Source organism: Antennarius striatus, chromosome 3 (genome assembly GCF_040054535.1).
Source record: "Antennarius striatus isolate MH-2024 chromosome 3, ASM4005453v1, whole genome shotgun sequence".
NCBI lineage: Eukaryota > Metazoa > Chordata > Actinopteri > Lophiiformes > Antennariidae > Antennarius > Antennarius striatus.
Window position 1 is genome coordinate 8,494,529 of NC_090778.1, and position 17,214 is coordinate 8,511,742.

The 17,214-nt window shown below is 40.9% G+C and overlaps 3 protein-coding genes across 4 annotated transcripts in view; all 3 read left to right on the forward strand.

Moving 5' to 3' along the window:
* LOC137592155 (natterin-3-like) overlaps positions 1-2,074 on the forward strand; it is a 28,978-nt gene extending 26,904 nt beyond the window's left edge. Inside the window, exons 2-3 of the mRNA XM_068310087.1 lie at positions 295-388; positions 990-2,074. Of these exons, the coding sequence (XP_068166188.1) occupies positions 295-388; positions 990-2,074 (1,179 nt within the window). The remainder of the gene's footprint in view (positions 1-294; positions 389-989) is intronic.
* A 4,175-nt stretch (positions 2,075-6,249) lies between these two features.
* LOC137592156 (natterin-3-like) lies at positions 6,250-8,076 on the forward strand. The gene is made up of 3 exons (XM_068310088.1): positions 6,250-6,271; positions 6,744-6,855; positions 6,977-8,076. Exons 2-3 carry the CDS (start codon positions 6,744-6,746, stop codon positions 8,074-8,076), a joined length of 1,212 nt encoding a protein of 403 aa, XP_068166189.1. The 5' UTR covers positions 6,250-6,271.
* A 1,311-nt stretch (positions 8,077-9,387) lies between these two features.
* ptrh1 (peptidyl-tRNA hydrolase 1 homolog) lies at positions 9,388-13,398 on the forward strand. 2 transcript variants are annotated; one of them, XM_068311332.1, is made up of 6 exons: positions 9,388-9,520; positions 9,628-9,753; positions 10,819-11,038; positions 11,521-11,620; positions 11,979-12,024; positions 12,304-13,398. In XM_068311332.1, exons 1-6 carry the CDS (start codon positions 9,407-9,409, stop codon positions 12,607-12,609), a joined length of 912 nt encoding a protein of 303 aa, XP_068167433.1. In that variant the 5' UTR covers positions 9,388-9,406; the 3' UTR covers positions 12,610-13,398. The 2 variants fall into 2 exon arrangements, with proteins under 2 accessions (XP_068167433.1, XP_068167432.1); XM_068311331.1 differs by having other exon boundaries at positions 9,389-9,520; positions 9,625-9,753.
* The last annotated feature ends 3,816 nt before the right edge of the window (positions 13,399-17,214 follow it).

Here is a 17,214-nt window from a genome sequence, read left to right on the forward strand (position 1 = left end):
AATTTTCTCTCAAGTTTGGTAAAACTGCATTTAATGAGTAAAAATCTGGGTCTCAAGTGCATGTATGTACACATTATTATGATAATGGCTTGATTATGATATTACTACGAAAATTTTATCTGCAAATCTACATTCGTGGAATATAAGGCAGAGGTATATGGAAGCAAAAATTCAACTACACACAAAGAATATAGCTCCTGCTCATACAAAATGATCGTTTTATAATGATGCCTGAAAAATTGTAATTTACCAGTAGGGTTTATGGGTCTGAAGCTTTCTGTGTTTAATTTCCAGATGAAGCTGTCGGCATTGCTGCTGCTGGCCCTGCTGGCTCTGTCCTCAGCCAGTCTGCAGGACATAGTGAAGAGGAGCTCTCAGCTCAGAAAGGGTAAACATTCATTTTTTGAGGCATACATACAAGGTACATAAACTGTAACTTGCGTTGCACTGATAGTAGTAGCGGAAACTGCAAGATCAATGTCATAATGATTTCTAACCTTGATTATGATTAATTAATTAAAATAAATTTTTTAGACTTGCTTCACAGTTGTCTAACAAGGTCTGCACTTTGGACATTCTGAACTATTAGAGCTGGGATATTTGTCTTTTTGTGTCATCTTCACTAAAATCAAAAGTTACCCAAATGTGGGACAAGACACTCCTTTTTGGAATAAGCCCATCTAGTTGGGGCCTGGTTGCTGGTCTAGTCTTTCTGTCTGTGTTATCCATGCTGAAGGACATGACTGTCCACTTTGGACAAAGTTTAAGTTAAATTTATACATATTAACAACATTAGGCAGGTGAGAGGTTTTAAAGTAATGGTGTATAAACATTTCATTGCCCAAACCTGTTTATATCTTTGTTAAAGAATAATATCTGATGTGAGGTCCTTCGTCTTACCATTCAGTTATTTTCTTGTTCCATTTAGACTATTGAACATTTATGGTACTATTTAAAATGTAAATGTTCTAACTTTGACTTTTACATAGCTTCCATACTGAACCCAGAGCTGGAAGACATGGTGCCTGAACCGACTGGTAACATCGTGGTGTCAGAACCTCTGACTCCTCCTGAGTTGGAGCAGCTGGAGAATCTACCGGCCAACATTTTTGGTGATAACGTTAACCTGGAGTGGTTGACTTGGAACGGCTCTCTGCCCAATGGAGCTATTGCAATCTACAATGGTTACACTGAGCGCACTGACTATGTGTGCAAGTATAAGTGTGAGGCCGGCTTCTTCAATCCAAGTTTGGGCCCATACTGTCGCTACCCCTATGGAGACCGCGAGTACTACGCTCCTGAGTTTGAGATCCTGGCAAATAAAGACAACTTTGAGTTCTTGGAGTGGAAGGAGGGTTCTTATGGTTCTGTGCCCCAGTATTCAGTCAGAACTTGTCTGGGTGTTGGCATCTATGTTGGGAAGAATAAGTATGGTCTTGGAAAGGTGGTTCCTCAGTTCGAAGCTTTCTTCCTTCCTTGGGAAGGCGATGAATATTGGTACAAAAAATACCAAGTCTTGTCCATCAACAGGGATGCCTATACCCAGCACATCAGTGATGTAAAATATGCCATTGATGATGTTGCCATCTTCCAGTATCCTCCTGAGACCATGCAAATTTCTGGGGTCACCAATAATGAGTGTCAGTCAGTGGTGAAGACTGTTACCATCTCAAAGACCACAGAGGTGGAGACCACCTGGAATATTGGAAGAGCCACCATGCTGGGTATCATGGGCAGTATTACTGCTAAAATCCCTCTTATTGGCTCAGGTGGTATTGAGATGAGTGGTGAGAAAACACTGCAGTTCTCCAGAGGAACCACTCTGGTGGAGGAACTCAGTCACACAGTATCCATTGAGCTAACGGTTCCACCAAACTACTCATGCAGAGTTCGTATGGAGGGACGCAAGATTAAAGCTGACATCCCCTACACAGCTCGCCTCAGCCGCACCTACCGCAACGGAGAGACCCAGTGGACGTCCATCTCTGGGACGTACGACGGCGTCCAGATCGGAGAAGTCCGGGCTGTGGTGGACCGCTGTGAACCTGTATCCGAAGCCCAGCCTTGCCCGTGAAAGATTGATGGACACACAAAAATAAATTTATGAACATCTGCTTGTCAAAACTAAATTGTTGCAAAATAACAATATATCCATGGATTTTTTTGTGGTAATTGAAAGATATGTTAAAGAGTATAATAAACGTCTAAACACTAACCAGCATGTGAAACTTATTAGTGATTTTACATTTTCCACAAAACAAAATCTAAACAAGAACCAATGCAGTCAGAGACGGCAACATCCCGTGACACCCCTGAATTCAAAATTTTACCCTGACCTACTTGCATAGATCAAAGGTCAAAGCTAGTGCTCTGACCTACTTTCATAGATTGATGCAATAGCTTTGATCTACGGTCTTACACTGGCCTTCTCTCTCGTCTTTCTATGTTATCCAGTTCCTGATTGTACAAAAGTTAAAATTTGACCTTTGTCTAGTTATCTCAAGGTCAAGGTCATCATCTCATTTTCATCCCCGTTGCCACCCAAGTAATGTGTAGTTTGTTTCATTTTTCTATCTGCAACAGTTGCGAAAATATTCGGTGGACGGACGGATGGACTGATGAACAGACTAACGGACGACCACACAAACGCTGACAATTACAATACATCATCACTTTGAAGCGGGATGTAGTAATTCAGTACATTTGCTCAAGGATATTTCTGGTTATTAATTTCAATTTTGTTTTTTTATAGATAAAAATTTTTCAACCACAAATTGTACATGCTTTTTGATAGTAAATTTGATAGTAGCTTGACCTCTTACATGAACTTAAGTTGACCTTGTCTTGACCTATTTCCCAAAATAGAGCTTCTAGTCCAAGACTTTTACTTTAAGTGGAATTTTTAATGTAGTGTTTATTGATAGTAATACAAAATAATGAGCATTCAGAGAGACTTAAGTTGTGCTTGGCTCTATGGAAGTTAATACAATTGTTGCTGGTTTTCATCAAAATGGAGGAGAAAACAATAAGAAAACAATAAGAACAAAACAATGGTGAACAATTAATAATGAGTGAATTAAAACGTGATTTGTGTGAGTCCAAAATTTGCAATTTGGGTTGAAAATACATTAGAATGTAAAAGTTCTGACTGTTGACTACTTTAAATTAATTGTATTGTATATTTCCAATAATATTATTAAACATATCATAAGATCCACAAACTTCCCCTTTAAAATTTCAATCTGCAGAGTGCCCTGTGAGAACAGTACCACTTCAAGGACCAATCAGATTTCATCTGGGCCAAACATCCCCGTCACCCAACCTTTGGATCCACACACACAAAACCTATTATATAAATTTGGATGAGACGTTTAAGTTCTCTTCAGGATAATGTTAACTCTTATCTCTCATCAAATGTTAGTTTGTCTATATTAATTTGTATGACAGAATACTTTTGAATATCTTAAAAGTCTCATTAGCCATTTCTAACAAGATTTTGTGTGGCTTTAACTCAGCTATACACTTACAACAGAATGTTAACATGATCACACTAAAAATGTCAGCAGATACTTATGCATTTAAATATCCTGTACATGTTAATATGGAAGAGAATCACTGCTTACCTTTCCATTCATAGATCAGGAATTTTTCTTTCATTGTTGCATTGTTGACTTTCTATCTGTAAAGCGCTTTGAAATTAAAATTAAAGGGGCGGCAGTGGCTCAGTGGTAAAGCAGGCGGTAGAGCAGGTCGTCCTATGATTTAAGATCGGCGGTTCGATTCCCGCTCCCGCCCCCCCAAAAATACCCGGAGGTGAGCTGACAGTGGGAGGTGTCAACTCATCTCCGGAGCACTGCCGAGGCACCCTTGAGCAAGGTGCCGTCCCCTTTACAAATTGCTCATTTGAGGCGCACCAAGAAGGAGCTGCCTGCCACTCTACCTCCCCTGCATGCCCACAGGCCCCCTTGTGTGTGTGTGTGATACAGGGGCCTGTACTCACAAACATATATGTATGCATGCGTTTGTAATCAGTAGCTAGAGTGTGCCTTCTTAATTTCCCTTCGGGGATCAAACCAGTATATAAAATTAAATTTAAAAAAATTAAAAAATTAAATGTCTTCAGATGTGATTAAGCGCTATATAAATAAAAGTTGATTGATTGATTAATTCTTTCTTATTTGACATTAAATATAGTCATTATTTTGTTTAACAAGGAAAGTCATAAAATACAGTAGATTTATAATTGGGAAACCTTTCAGAAACCAACCTAGAATGAAATAATTAGACACAAAAGACATCAACTTTGAATATAATTGAATCACTTCTTGTTCCAGTCACTGTATACATCTAAATGGTGCACTCAATCAGAACAACACAATACTGTATAAAGTCCATGAACTGTCAATGCGAAGTATTCACGGTGGTACTGATGTGGATGAACACAGACAGTCAAGTGAATTGAAATGACCTTCGCAAAGATTTGCAGACTCCTGATTCAGACTGAAGTAACTTGATAACACCTTTCTGTCTCAAGGACACACAAAGATGACCATGACATCAGTGATTTGCAGTGATACGCTTTTCGTGCAGAGCAATGTTTGGTTTAATCTTGGCAGCCAGTGGCCTTATGCAACAGGGACGTTCTTAATCAATAAGCCAGTATAGCATTGGATCTAATCATTGTGTTGCAGCCTGACCTTATCTGAACATACAGTATCTTGCCATCTATGAGGAAAGAGCACCGCAGCCCTTTGGACATCGTGCAATCCTCTATCACTCAGTAGATATGAGACATTAACTCCAGACAAATGTATTTATGAAGACTCATCAAAGGGTAAATTTGCAGAAAGTGACATAGAGGTTTGAAGGGAGGATCAATAAAATTATTGTTATCGCTGGAAACATGGATCATCCATTTTTATATTCTGAGCTGCTGGTAGATCTTTTTAATACAAGGAAAAAAATGGGTCAAAGCCCATCCTATAGGAACCTATCCCAGCTGACTTTGGGGCGGCGATGGCTCAGTGGTAGAGTGGGCGGTAGAGCAGGTTGTCCAATGTTTCAAGATCGGCTGTTAGATTCCCGCCCAAAAACACCTGGAGTGTGACCTAACAGTGGGAAGTGTCAGCTCACCTCCGGAGCACTGCCGAGGTGCCCTTGAGCAGGGTGCCATTACCCTTACAAGCTGTTCATTTGGGTGCACCACAAAGAGGCTGCCCTCACCCTACCTTCCCCTGCATGCGTACAGGCCTCTTGTGTGTGTTTGTGTGTTCAGGGCCTGTACACACTAATATATAAGATAGTGTACTAACTAGAGTGTGCCACTAATTGCCCTGTGGGGATCAATTCAGTATATAAATTTAAACAAAAAAAAAAAAAAGGAGGTGGTATTCACCCTGAACAACTCCTCAGTTTGTCACAAGAACAGGCAACAAACAATCACATTCTCAATCATGCCTCTGGAAAATTAGAGTCATTAATTCATATAAATGAAATGCTTTAGTGGTGGGAGGAAGCTGGAGAACCCAGAGGGGACCCAGGCAGACACAAGGAGAATGTGAAATTATATCCCCTGAACATCTTCTCCCTATTCTTGAGCATACAAAGTATGTTCATCAAAGTTGCATTATAACAAATAAGTCAAAGTTGATTAAATGTACCAAAAAATTCCTGCATGGCTGTCAGGTTGAACCACAAGTATTATGATTGTTATTGTCGTACCAAATGAGTTCTCATGTGATTGATTCCTTCAGTGTACAGGATGCTATCAAAACAATCAATCATCAAGTCGTCTTGTGTATTAGAACACTCCAGGGGAACTTGATCATATTTTAACATAGAAGCATTGAACTCCAAGCATCCAAGGCATTTTAGAATAACCCATCGATTTCATCTGTGGGCCCAACCCTATGCATTAGCCTGCAAAAATCAATGATAGAATGTACAGCAAAGAACATGTATTTAGGTGTCTAATTAAAAGAAATGAGGATTTGTCTATACATGCCAGTCCATGTTAGACCATGACCGGTCAAAACCCTTGTTCTCTTGTAATTCTTCATTTTTTTCTATCAGTATACAGTATTTTCTTTGAGTCTTTCCATTATCAGGAACACGGTAGATTAAAGTTGAGCAGAAGAAAAGTGTAAACACTGGGTTAACGGAGTGAAGCTGCTGCAACTCCCTCCTGTTTATTGCAGGTCATAATCTGCAGAGAGGTTTTAAAAATCAGCACACAGTGCAGGCGGTGTCGCAGCAGGAGGAACCTGTCAAGGTAAATACTGCTTCTCTACATACACTATGAATGAGGTGTGCGTTTGTAGTCCTATTTAACAACAATCAACACCATTAAAACGTTTGATTTGGTTCCGTAAGTGTACTGTAAGAAAATTATTACATGGAAATTTTATGATACAGATAAAGCAATTTTCTAAAGGCTAAACATTTTTCTCTTATTATGAGCATGACAAACATAAAAACATAAATGCATACATATGATTTTGAAGTTCATGTACTGATATATGATGTGTGTGTGTGCGTGCGCGTGCATGCATACGTGCGTGCATGCTTGCATTCGTGTGTAAACATCATTAACAGAGTTCTACCCCCTCTATTGGATTTGATTTGCTTCAAAAACAAAATCACATTCAAACATTTTTACTTTTAAAAGTTAGAATTTTTGAGTGCCTTTTGTTTTAAATAAATTCGACTCATACTAACAAAACAGCTGTTTTTCCTTTGTCCAGATGAGGTGGTGTGTTGCCGTTGTCTTTGCAGTGCTGCAGCTCTGCAGCCCCGCCCTCCAAGCTGACCAACAACTCTACATCTCACAGCTGCAATATGGGCATGAAAAACCCAGTGCGTTCCATCATTTTTGACAGACTTCCTCAGTCAGGCCCTTGAATAAATATTTAAATAGTTTTAAATTTACATTTTATACTAAAAGCTCCTACCTGTTTCCCATTGATTTGAATTGCAGAGCCATGGCTTAAACCCACGATGGAGAATGTTGTCCCTTCCCGGGAAGTTAACAAACCTCCTCAAATTAGAGAGATCCCAGCAACTGAGACATTCAACTCCTTCCCCATGTTTAGTGAGCATGTCAACCTCAAGTGGATCACATGGAATGGTTCCCTCCCAAATGGTGCTGTTGCCATCTTCAATGGCTACACTGAACGTACCGACTACGTGTGCAAGGTCAACTGCGAGGCAGGCTTCTACACTCCCAGCAAAGGGAACTTCTGCCAGTATCCGTACGCCGAAAAAGAGTATGCATCTTCCAAGTTTGAAGTGCTGGTCAACGTGGATCACTTTGAGTTCCTGGAGTGGGTTGAAGATTCATACGGATCTGTCCCCCCTTATGCTGTAAGAACTTGCCCCAAGACTGACATCTATGTGGGCAAAAACAAATATGGTCTTGGCAAAGTGGTGACCCAACACGAGGCCTTCTTCCTTCCATGGGAGGGTGATGAGTACTGGTACAAGAGCTACCAGGTTCTTGCCATAAACAGAGACAGCTACAGCCAGCACATCTCCCATGTGGAATATAACGTTGACCAGATGGAGCTGTTCTACCATCGTCCAGAGGCTCTGAAGCTCGCCAAAGTCACCAACCTGGAGTGCAAAAGTGTGGAGAAGACAGTTAATTTGGAGAAGACCAGTACTGTGGAGAAGACTTGGGACATTGGTAGAGACACCCGTAATGGTTCCATCTCCACCATGACGGCCAAAGTGCCCATCCTTGGGCCGGGAACTGTGGACTTCACCAAAGAACAGACAATGAGTTTGTCAGAGGGAACTAAACTGGTGGAATCTATCAGTCACACCGTCTCTGTGGGCCTGGTGGTCCCACCCAATCACTCCTGTGCAGTGAGGATGGAAGGCAGGAAGATGTCGGCTGACATTCCTTTCACTGGCAGGCTGAGCAGGACCAATCACAAAGGAGACACCCACTGGACGTTCATCACAGGCACCTACGATGGTGTGAGTGTTGGAGAAATTAATGCTGTGGTGGAGAGATGTCAGCCGGTAACTGATGCCGTTCCCTGCTCCCAAGCTGAAGACTGGTCAGAGGCCTAACCATTGTACTGCTGGAAAGACAAACATTAATCATAATTAAACCTCTGCAAATAAATACAAGAACATTGTCAATTAGTTTATTTGTTGTCTTCTTATGACTGAAATATTTTATTTGCTATCAGTGGCTCAACAATTGAAAGTAACTTTCAGACTAGTTACTTAGTTGGTTGACTTAGTTCACCATCTCTATGATATGCCGTTTGTTAACTCTACCTATAAAATTTGTTAAATGCATGTTTTATGCTTTTGTTTTAAATCAATCAATCGATTAATAAAGTTTTATTCATAAAGCACTTAATCACATCAGCAGACATTTCAAAGTGCTTTCACAGGCACAAAAACCAAACAGAACCCTCCCGAGTAAGCATAAGCAACATTGAGGAAGAAACTCCAGGCAGGACCCAGACTCTGGAGGGCGGCCAACCGCCTTGACCGGTTTGGGTGTAAAAGAAATACAATGGGGATAGGGACAGGGCAAGAGAGAGAGACAGAGAGAGAGACAGATAAAGAAAGTGGCAGATAGGCCAGACAGAGTTGTTGTAGATTTAGTTGTGTGTGGACTTGTCCATCCTTTCATCACTTGAACTGAATCATTACATCTTTGATGATGTTAAAATATATTCCCAAGATTTTCACTACTTCAGCAAACATAAATTGTCTATTTTACCAAATTATTAATCAGCAATTACAAAGTAGAACCTAATATGTAAAATTGACAGCAGTGTTGCATAGTCATGCAAAAACTGCAATATAGTAGCACTATAACATGTTCATGAATGAAAGCATGGACGGTTGTCTGGTTGAATAGGCTCCAGCCCACCCCCTTCCAAAATAAGCAGTAATGGAAATGAATGGACATGTATAATGCACACGGAGCAGATGGAGACAACAGGAGTCAATACATGTCAACTTTAGTATTTGATCTGGAGCCTCCACGTAGATTAATCCAGCCCATGGCCATTTCATGACGGTCTATGTTCTTATTTTAGTCTTATTTATTTAAGTCTTGCTCTTCCTTAAAAAAATGTAATAACGGCGATGTGGAAGTTGTGAGATCCATGACCATCCAATGATACGTATTGTAAATCATAAATATTTCATAGCACGTTTTAAATTCACTATAAAATTAAAAAAAATATTATAAAAAAATACAATTAAACAAACTAAACACAATCTTTTGATTCTGAAGTGTGAAAGTCTGTTTCTCCGTCAAGACGCTAGAGGGCGCTGCTGCCACTGAGAGCAGGACGACACCGGTCGAACACGCTTGTCTGCCTGACACTCGTTGACTCGCGTGTCAGAGACATGGCGGACGGGTGGCGGTAGGTTGATGGTTCCTCAGGAGAGTTTCAGAACACCTGTCCGCCTCAGTCAGCCGGTGTTTGGAGCCACACTGAGCTGGTTCTTTAGTGCTGGTGGTCATTGGTGTCATGCCGCCTTCGAGGTACAGTAACCTGCACGTTTCACTGAGGTTAAACGACGAGTTTGACACAGACAGATGGTCTCACTTGTTGTTTTTATTAATCCTTCTCGTTATCTTTCATTAAGAAGCTGTTGAACTCGGTCACAATGCGACGCCTTTTGACAAGAGCCATAAACCGATTTTTACTGGGTGAGCTGTTCTCAACACGGATGGGCATTCAGGCAGAAATAAACACACACAGCCCCCGCAGGCTGGTAAGTTCTTCTACACCGAACTCTTCTATAAAGAGTTTACTACGCCTCAATCACCGGCCACACCAAACTCCGTTCAAAAATCTAACAGCTTAATCTAATTTCTCTGATCAGACAAAATATCCATCCCATAATTTATTTTTCAATATATTTTCCGGATCAGCCAGAATCTCTCATCAGTTCGGTCTGCATTCCATTCCACTTTGTGCTAAATACCAAAAGATACATTGGCCTATTCAAATGTGGTTGTGGCCAGATGGGGTACTTTAAATAAAGAGAATATAATAATCAGAGCTGACCTCTGCTTGTCTAAGATCTGTACTGTGTCATGATCCAGAAGATAAAACCTCTGTGTGGAGGCGCACACAAGGTTTGCAGTGTGTCAGCAGCTGTAGAGTTCTATAAATGTGCTCCATAGTGTTTCTATAACAGAGCTGCTGCTGCCAATGGATCAGTACCATCAGTACAAGGCAGTGGGTGTGTGAGAGTTCTCTGAGCTGGCATGAAACTCTGAATCTGTGTTGCAGAAGTAATGGCACATTTGTTATATTATATACTGAGTATTTTATACGCACACATACATAAAGCCAGAATAATGAGCTGGATATATAATTATCCAGCTCATTAAATTTTAACATTGCTCAGGTTGTAAATATACGGACAAAACTTGTTTGTACTGTAAAATCATTATTCATGTCCACTTTTCACTATTCAGATAAAAATGAAATGAAACACAGACTAAGATATTGACTAAAATTTAAGATAAACAGATAAATGCTGCAGCTGAAACAACCACACAATAGGTTAATAAGTCAAAAGCAGTCAAAGCAGAGGTAGATCTTAAATGTTTGCATATAGAATTTTGTTTCCTTTAATGTGATGGTCCACAGCTATAAAAAGAACTCTGTTTGATTCTGACGGACTTTTCTGCATCTTATTTTGCTAAACCAAATTTAAAATGTAATCCAGGCTGAATCTACTGACTGCAACAAATCCTCAGAATAACAACACCACTGTTTCGCCGTGCACCTGGTGGCTTAATGTTGCAGGTGTGTGTTTGTGTGTCAGGTTGTAGGGCTGGGAAACCCAGGCATGGAGAACACCAGACACAGTGTTGGCATGGCTGTGCTTGGATTGCTTGCTGCCCGGCTCGGCATGTCCGATTGTTGGAAGGGGGACAAGTATGTGTCTGGTGAGGTCATTGTGTCGGAGGTGAAAGACACAAAAGTGGTGCTGCTCCGTTCCAAGCTGCCGATGAACATCAATGGAGTGTCGGTGGCGAAAGCAGGCGAGTTCACCGTCTACTTGTTAACAGACTGATGTACTTTATCTAATGAAGTATGTCAGGATGGGTTTGTGTTTGTTTTTCATTGTGAACATTTTGAACAGAGGTGAGCACAGGAACAGACCCTGCGGTCAACTTCTGTTTGTATCCTTGCAGGATGATCTCTTTGTTGCTACATGGTTTAGTTTTGTTCCTGTTTTTTGTGGGACAGACAAACGGCAGCAGAGTTATTCTGAAATCAGACTGTATTTGTTTACCACCACACAGAATTACAAGTTAAATTAAACTTTTCTTAAATGTGTTCAAAATCTCTTGCAAAATCTCTTGCAAAATCTCATTTTTAGCTAGAAACTCAGCAATAGCATTTAAAAGTTCTGGTGCAAGTTTATTAACATGTAGTATTTAGGCCTTTTTGTAGCCAAGTGATTCCACTTCTGATTTCACATCAAACATTTGGCCTCAAGTTCCTGTTTTTGCTCCTCTAGCTGGTAAATACGGCATCAAGCCTGAAGACATCCTGCTGGTACACGATGAACTGGACAAACCTCTGGGGAAGATCGCCATAAAACATGGAGGAAGCGCCAGGTTGGTTTGGTCTTAACCTATCAATACAACCTGATGTGTTGTACAAAGAACATCTTCACCGCGTTATGTTATTTCTAAGAAATGATAATATCCCTTTTTATGTGACTAACAGTTCTTGGGTGGTATAATTAAAAATGAGGATTACAGATTTCAGAAAGACCAATGATTATTCATATTTACGTGATTTGTATGTTTTTATATTAGTCATACATTGTGGAAAGTTTTAAGTACAAAAAAAACCTGAATGATTAATCATATATGATTTATATGTTTTTATATTAGTCATATTTTGTGGAAAGTTTTAAGTATAAGAAAAACTTTGACCTGAAGAATTCAGGATCACTTCTCTTCTTCCCAGAGGTCATAATGGAGTCCGTTCCTGTGTGGACTTACTTCAGACTGATGTGAGTTAATTGTGACATAAAGTATTTATTGTCATATTTTGTTTTTATCAATTATTTGGGTGAGAAACTTAATTAACTACATTCAACAGTGAATAAATAAGTTACAAATGCATTTAATGACTGAATGCAGAACACCTATTAACAAATGCTTTCCGAACAAAATTTGTATCTCTGCTGAAATTTTGCCATTTAACAATTAAGACAGTTGACAAATAAAAAATAATATGTATCTTCGTGTTAACCAATCAGCATCAGAGTTGTGTCATGTTTGTCTCACAGGTGATGCATAGACTTCGGGTTGGAATCGGTCGGCCAGCTAGTAGAACGTCAGTGGACCGTTACGTCTTGCAGCGGTTCTCTCCGGAGGAGCAAAAGGTTTTGGGTGCTGTTCTGTCCCAGAGTGTGGACCTCCTCCTTTCCCAGCTGTCCCCTCAAGAGTCCAGTCAAGTCTGCAAGTCCCCCTCCTCACCAGCAGGGGGCAGACGCAAATCACAGACTGTGAAGGAGACTTCTGCTTCTCTGGTTGAAGACTCCACTGCTGTCAGAGATGAGGCTTCTGAACTCAGACAGAAAGAGAAATCCTAAAGGAGAGGTGGTCTTTATTGAAGCTATTTATTAAAGAGACTTAAAGGAGATTCATTTGCAGAACACTATAATGAAGCACACCATATGACCATCAAAATAAGGGTTGGCATTCAAAATAAATGGATTCCACATCTTCCTGTAAAATATGAATGCAACACATCCATTTCAGATGTGGTAAGTCCACTGCTGTCCGGACGTTTGTGCATTCAGAAGAACTTACAGATTTAGACTGTTATAACAGGAGGTGTGAATGGGACAGAGAGACAGCCTATCAATATTTATTCCTACAAAAACTCATCCCCCAAATGTTTGAGAATTTATAAAAGAATTGTGAAAGATATTTGTTGAAATATTTCATTTGAAAAATAAACCAGGGTGGAGTTATAATAATACAGATTCAGTCATTCAAGTGGGTAGATGTAAGTAAGGTCACTATAGTGAGGTTATCATAGTGATGGTGATGCAAAAGACTGTTTATTGTACATGGTCAGAGGAATGCCCATGTCTCCTTTCAGAGGCCTGTGAGTATGAAGGTAAACGTTTCTACTTTCAGTCTGATAGGACTCGCAGTAGATTACCCGTGATGTCAAGAATGTCCAGTTTTATTTACAGCTAAGCTCAATACTGTTAATAATATACTAATTGTGATAATGTGTGTGTGTGTGTGTGCGCGCTTGCTGAGCTGCTGCAGGAACCTACAATCACCATGGTGGACTATAATATGGATATCCTCTGACACATTAGAGCAGGCATCTGTTTCCCTGGACAAAATATTTTATAGTTGTTACTTCAAGCAACCGGTCAAGTTTACCGTAATTTATGCAATTTTAAACTACGTCCACTTTGGATGCATGATAATTCTGTGAATGTCGTGTTTAGTGCTCAGTAAACCACAGCAGCACCACGTCTCATGTTGGTACAAGTTAAAAGGCAAGCTCTGTCCCAAGTCGTACAGTTTTCATCAGTTTAGAGTCAAGAAATGAGCTGTGAACACAACAAGAAGCTCCTTTGTTGGAGCTCACTTTCTCCTTTTTTATCTGAAAGTAAAGCAAGCCTCCTGCTGCTGTCACCCAAACATACGGTTCTCCTCACATGCTGCTCTCTTCCATCTTCTCCTCCCTGATGTGGCTCTTTTGGCTAAAACATATTGATTTCCCCTTCCGATTGTCACACTAATTACACTCTTCATCAATTAGGTGTCTTTAATGAGTTGCATCCAGTCAAGAGGCATACTACATTCTCACACTGTAGAGAATGCCAGGAGAAGGAGGAGTAGTGGGGGTGGAGGGGGTAATGGACAAAAAAGCCAAAAAGAGCACATAAAACAGCGGAAAGAGGCTGACTAGTCGCTGAATGAGGGAAATCATTACAAAGAAGGCCAGTAGATTGCAATGGAGGGCCGAAGAAGAAAGGCAGGGGAGAAACAAAAGGGGCCAAACATTGTTTAGACCCGGTTTGTTTGAGGCCTTCTGTCCTGCTGTAGCTCAGAGTCACAATAGCTGCAGGGATACACTCGTGGACATGGGGAGGGGGGCGCACACCACACACACACACACACATACACACAGCCTGGACTCCCCACACCCTCCTAAATCCCCCATATTTCTTAGCTGTGACCCCATTGAGCCACCCTTTGCCTCTATCAGGCCACTTTCCCAGCCCCTCCTCACTGGTCAGCTTTAGGAGGCTTCACCACTGGTCTCAATAACTTCTTCTGCAGGGGTCAGAGGGCAGCAGTGGGGCCGGACACCTGGGTCTTTAGAGAAACTCTTAATTTATTCAGGAATGGATATACTAACCTCCCCCTATGCACCACCAGCAGGAGTAGCTGGGCTAACGGTGGCCTAGTGGGGGGTCTTCCCAGATATGTGCAAACTTTGCAAAAACCTAAATCTTCCCATGACCACTGATCATGGGAAGATTACCTACATTAGTTTGACCTCACAAACACTTTTGCAATCTTAGAGCACTAGTTCTACATGGTGCTAATGTCCACCTCTTATATCTCAGTGTCCACTGGATGGTAGTGGACACTTTAATCCCCTAACTTCATCAAGAATCAGAATTCCTGTTAGTTTCTCCAGCATTTTTGGATCATTAAGTTTCCTGCACTACTTAGTAGAGTTCTTTAAACATTTATATAGTCTTGTTAAGACTGAAACATGAAAAAGAGAAACCTCACCAACTCTTTGCTCCTGGTGACAGTTTGATCCACCGTTCGCTGGTGTTTTTGGTTTTATGGCACACACAAATGAATGTCCAGCAGCAGACAACTATCCTACACTCCCCTACCAGCATCAAAATTAGGCAAAATTAGAGACCAGCCAGCAGAGCCGTTGAGATCAGGTCTGGTCGTGATGTATCTGAGGAGGTCGTCCTGTCTGTAAACTTCACCTCGTCTATATTCATCTGTTCAAACTATTCCTACGTTCATCGCTGACCTGTCATCAGTGTTAATAGTTTTACTTCTTCCAAATGACTCTGGCGTCCCAAGACCATTTCTTAACCACACTTACCGGCCGTTTCCTTGACAACCTTTTGCACCACCAACCTGTTGCAGAGGCATGTGGAGATAAGAGTGTCTGATCTGGCATCTGAGGAGTTAGTCCTGCAGACATCAATGGTTCCCAAACTGAGGTCAGGAAACCATTAGGGGCCCCATGACATCTAAAACCTTTGTTTCACATGTTTTACTGTCTCTTCATTCATCTTCATGTGCTATCAAAGTGCTACCAGCCCTTAACCGACGCTTTCCATATACGTACTGCATTTTTGGCAAAAACTGCGGTTTTACTGCCTTCTGGATTTTTCCTACATTGAACTCTCCTTGTAAACAAGCCACTGAAACCATAAAGACCAAACTGAAAAAACTGAATATAGGTTATTTGAATATCTTTTTGACTTAAAGTCATCTTTAAAATACAGAGCGCCATTAGCAATGTACTCGTCGTATAGAGTATTTGGTGAAAGTGTTCTGAATGAGAAGTCAGTTTTCTGAAGATGTTGAATGCAGCTCCAACAGCACATATGTGAGGAGAACACTGACCCTATCATCTCATGATGATGTTCAAACATGAGTTTCATTTATCAGTCTCATCCCAGCATGAAATCATGTCTGAATTACAGCGTTTCTTCAGTCCTCTTTGGACTACTTCCACCAGTTTTTTGAAAATCTTTTGGTGTTTGAGATCCAATGTCTTGCGTGTTTGTTAATAGGTACTTTTCTAAGTTCAGCAATTCAGACTGATTTGAATGCAATCGGTATGGTGTGTGTGTCATCGCTTTCAATCAACACATTTTACTCATTGCTGGTGCTGCGCTACCAGACTTGGGTTTCAGACAGGTGTTTCCTAACAGTGGTATCTTGTCTTTTTAAAACAAAAATACTTCCACACCTCTTCTCGCTTTGGCAGCTTTCTATAAACATTTTGTAGAGAGTGCGTGGACGCCCTGAGTCTCTTTCTAGTTTATAACTCATATCTTGAAAAGGTTACTTGAAAAGTCTCACAGTGTCACACACCCAACCAGTCACGGTGCATCTGCCAGAAGGAATCATATGAACAATATGGCATAAGGCATCAGGCAGCGAGGCTTTTTGTTGCGGTTACGCCTTTCGTCCACACGACAACGCAGCTACTCGGGACAAAAACTGGCCAAAGTGAAGTTTTTTGTCATGTGGACGTTGTAACAAACTTTTTCTATCCGGGGGCGTCTCCCTGTGATGAAAACCGCTGTGACGTTAGTGTGTGTGACCCGTGTCTACATGTACACACAGAATAAATGGATTTAAAACCGGCTATTTTCTGACATACAACTCCACGTCTATGACATGTTGATAAACATGCTTGACAGTTGGATATTTGTTCATCTGTTTTTTTCTTTATGAGTCATAAAGTTTATACATTCATTCATTCATGTTCGTCGTCCACGTCAGGTCTGGGTCAGACCGGTGGGAGAACTGCCTGCTGGTGGGAGAACTCTGTGATGGAGGTCATCCCCCAGGAGGAATGCCGTGAATTTCCACACATCTTGGTCCCGTTCTCGGAGTTGTTCTGCTTATAAACGTGTTGATCAACACACTTATGCGGCTAAGTGTGAACATGGCCTTATTCAGGTAGTGGTTCGGTTTGTGCCGCGAGTTTTGACAGAGATATAAGGTGTGTGTTTTCTAAAGCAGGGGAAATGTAAAAAAAAAATCACCTAAAACCTGCCACAGTGGACAAAAATGTTGTTTGTGAATAAAAATCAATGATATGACCCAAGCATAATCACTGGCTATACCTCAGTGTTACAAAAGTACAATCATTGTCCATTCACCAACCCCAACCCTCCCCTCATTGTACATGTTTACTGTATTTTTATTTTCATCATGTCCAAATGATCATTTACCATACTGCCAGTGTGTGTGTGTGTGTGTGTGTGTGAGTGTGTGTGTGTGTGTGTGTGTGTGTGTGTGTGTGTGTGTGTGTGTGTGTGTGTGTGTGTGTGTGTGTGTGTGTGTGTGTGTGTGTGTGTGTCTGTGTGTGTCTGTGTGTGTGTGTTTGTGTGTTTGTATTTACTGTATACATGTGCAAGCATTTGGAGTTAAACAAAAGTAATTTCCCT